Source organism: Phymastichus coffea, unplaced genomic scaffold, assembly GCF_024137745.1.
Source record: "Phymastichus coffea isolate CEN01 unplaced genomic scaffold, Cenicafe_Pcof_1.1 PCOF00016, whole genome shotgun sequence".
NCBI classification, from domain to species: Eukaryota; Metazoa; Arthropoda; class Insecta; order Hymenoptera; family Eulophidae; genus Phymastichus; species Phymastichus coffea.
Genome location: NW_026706827.1, coordinates 4,699,196 through 4,702,255, shown reverse-complemented (window position 1 = coordinate 4,702,255; position 3,060 = coordinate 4,699,196). Strand labels below are relative to the sequence as shown.

General features: G+C 34.5%; 1 protein-coding gene across 1 annotated transcript; it reads right to left on the bottom strand.

The window, feature by feature from the left end:
* LOC131675172 (jerky protein homolog-like) lies at positions 1-1,854 on the bottom strand. Its single transcript, XM_058954045.1, has 2 exons — positions 335-1,854; positions 1-223 (listed from the first exon to the last, which is right to left on the bottom strand). Exons 1-2 carry the CDS (start codon positions 1,852-1,854, stop codon positions 1-3), a joined length of 1,743 nt encoding a protein of 580 aa, XP_058810028.1.
* Between the last annotated feature and the right edge of the window lie 1,206 nt (positions 1,855-3,060).

Below are 3,060 nucleotides of genomic sequence, written 5' to 3'. Positions count from 1 at the left end.
TTAGTTAGTAATAACATGATCTGCAAGATTTTGGATATTTTTGATTTGGCCTGGCGTAGAATCCCAATCATTCTCAAGAAACTTCAAGAGTGTCAGTGCAGCCTTATACGCATCTTCGCGTGAAACCTCTTCTTCTGGTTGGCATACACGATCGCTTTCTTCAATTTCACCTTCTTCCTCTTCTTCTTCTCCTTCTTCCGAGCCATTACTAGATGCTGTCATCCTAAAAAAAAATTATAGCATGCTTTAATGCAACGTATCATGAAATTATATATATATATATATATATATATATATATATATAAATTTATTTATTGAAAACATCTTTACATACCTCTCATAAATTTCAACAACATTTGAACGCTCCCAGGCGTTTTCTTGAAAATCAGCTGCAATCCAAGCTGCTGCCATGTCAAAAGTACAATCAGCGTACTCTGGAGCATCTCTGAGAAGGGCAAGTAACTGATTGACTTCTTCTGCAGAAACTCGTTGCTCTCGTGGAAAATCAGCGACATCAAAAAACCGATTCCAGGCATGGGAAATATCTCGGTCGTTGATGTCATTCCAAGAGTTCCAAACTCTATAGCAGCAATCTTTCATATCTTGTTTTTGCGCTAATTTGTGAATGCTGCCTTTCGTACTGCCTCCACGTTGCTGTAGGAAAAGCTCTTTCAACAGCTTTTTTCGGTACATCTTTTTCATTTTTTCTATCACTCCTTGATCCATAGGTTGAACCAAAGCCGTCACATTCGGCGGTAAAAACTTCACTTGGATCGTCTCGTCGATTTGGTTCAGCTCATCAGCAGAAGGGTGAGATGGCGCATTGTCGAGTAAAAGAAGCACTTTCCTATGCACTGGATGTTTTTCTTTTACTTCTTGAATAAAGACGTTTTCGAACCAGTCCAAAAACAATTTTTTGTTCATCCAGGCTGATTTGCTGCTAGTATACTTCACTGGTAACAAAATATTTTCTCCTTTACACTTAGCGAAACATCTTGGTTTTGCAAATTTTCCGACGACTAAAGGCGTAATTTTATGCGATCCCGTCGCATTGGCGCAGCACATGACCGTGACTCGTTCCTTTGGCTCTTTAAATCCCGCTGCTTGTCTTTCGTGGCCTGCAGCTAAAGTTTTCCGTGGCAGCGATCTGAAGTATAAGGCCGTTTCATCTGCGTTGTACATTTGGTCCAAAGAGTAGCCTCCTTCTACGATGCAATTCTTCATTTCACTTTTGAAGTCTTCTGCTCCAATACTATCAGCAGACAATTTTTCTCCTTGCATAGATAATTCTCTGATACCATAGCGCTTCTTGAAATTGTTGAGCCAACCGCTGCTCGCCTTGAAATCGCCTTCGAGTCCTTTCGCTTTGTGGAGCTCCAAAGCCTTTTCTTGGAGGTAACTACCCGAGATTGGTATTCCAGCAGCACGTTCGTCCTCGAACCAAGAATATAGCGCTGTGTCACGGATGTTTTCTTCTGTACGAATTCTTTTACTATCTAATGGTTGCTTTGACTGCTCCAGCGCCAAGCTACGCTTCAATATATCTGATTTTGAAGATCTGGTATTTCTGATAGTTGAAGAATCGACGTTATAGAACTTTGCCAAATCATCCGTCGATTGTCCTTTCTCAAGCTTGGCGATGATGTCCAGTTTGTCTTTAATCGACAAGTTCACCTGGTGCTTCCTGATGATTGGAGATTCTAGGCCTGTCTGCTGCTGGCCGTCCATGTCCCTCACTCTCCCGATTGTCCTTGATGATACATTATATTCCTTAGCAAGACTGGCCATCGACTGCTTTTCAAACAGTTTCTGTTTGATATCGGAGATTTGCGCTGCTGTTAAAGACTTAGACATGGCAATCTGAAAAAGAAATTTTTGTAAATAAATAATACAGTAAACAATAGTATATATAAATGAAACATAATTCGTCATTTATTGTACATATAATAAAAAAATAAAATATACGTATTTTTTCTTTTGTAGTTTTCAATGGTTTATAAAAAAATTATTTAAAGAATTTAGTGGAAAATTTTTGGTTTTCAAAAAATAAAAGCATCAATCGAAGCTACGAAAAAAATCAAGGCGAAAATATCTATGATGTTTTTACGTCAGATTTTGATTTATTGTCATAATTTTTTTCCATAGAATCGATTGGCATAATTAATTGTCGAAAATCATAATAATTTTAATAAATTTCAATTGCTTATAAATATTATACACTGACAAAAAAACGTCATAGTAATTTTCGTCTTGGATTTTGAATAGAATCGATTGGTGGTTTCAATTTTTCACGAATGAAAATTTTCATTTTAAATAATTTTTTTCAAACAATTGAAAGTTCCAACGTAGAAAAAATACATATAATTTATTTTTAATTATACGATGAAAATCGTAATTAATTTGTCGCTACATCATCCATTTTCTGCATGGGCCTTAAAGGATATATACATATGTATAAACAATTTATAATTGAATTTTTCTACTGCAAATAAACTGGATAAAAATTATAAAACTATCAAATACTTGTTTTTACAAGTTTTTTAATAAGTGTAGAAAGATTCTTAAATTTTAATTTATTTTAAATTGTTAATTAAAATTTACTTATAACTTTGTTTTGATAAACAAATTAATTAGCAGATATATAAAATATGTACTTTACGGGTTAAAACAATATAAATATCAAATTAAAAATACATTCTTGCGTTATTTTGTGGAGGAAAATTATAAAATTATTAAAACGTAATACACTTACCGTTCAAATATTCACTGCAAAAAAGTCACTTCAAAAACGTCAATCAACGTGTACAAATCTATAAATATATACGTATATATGTATATATATATAGTGTATACAACTGTATACAACAAACTGACTGACTATGTAAATATAATCAACAGGAAACTAAGCAATGCTTCGAGACAAAATTTTCTATGACACAAACAAATCTTCGACTGGATAGATTCGAAAGTCAAAATAGACTGATGTAGCAGACGGTTAGGTAGAGCTAAGCGCGAATAATTAAAATACATCGGACCGATAGATGTCGGACGCGCCGGGAA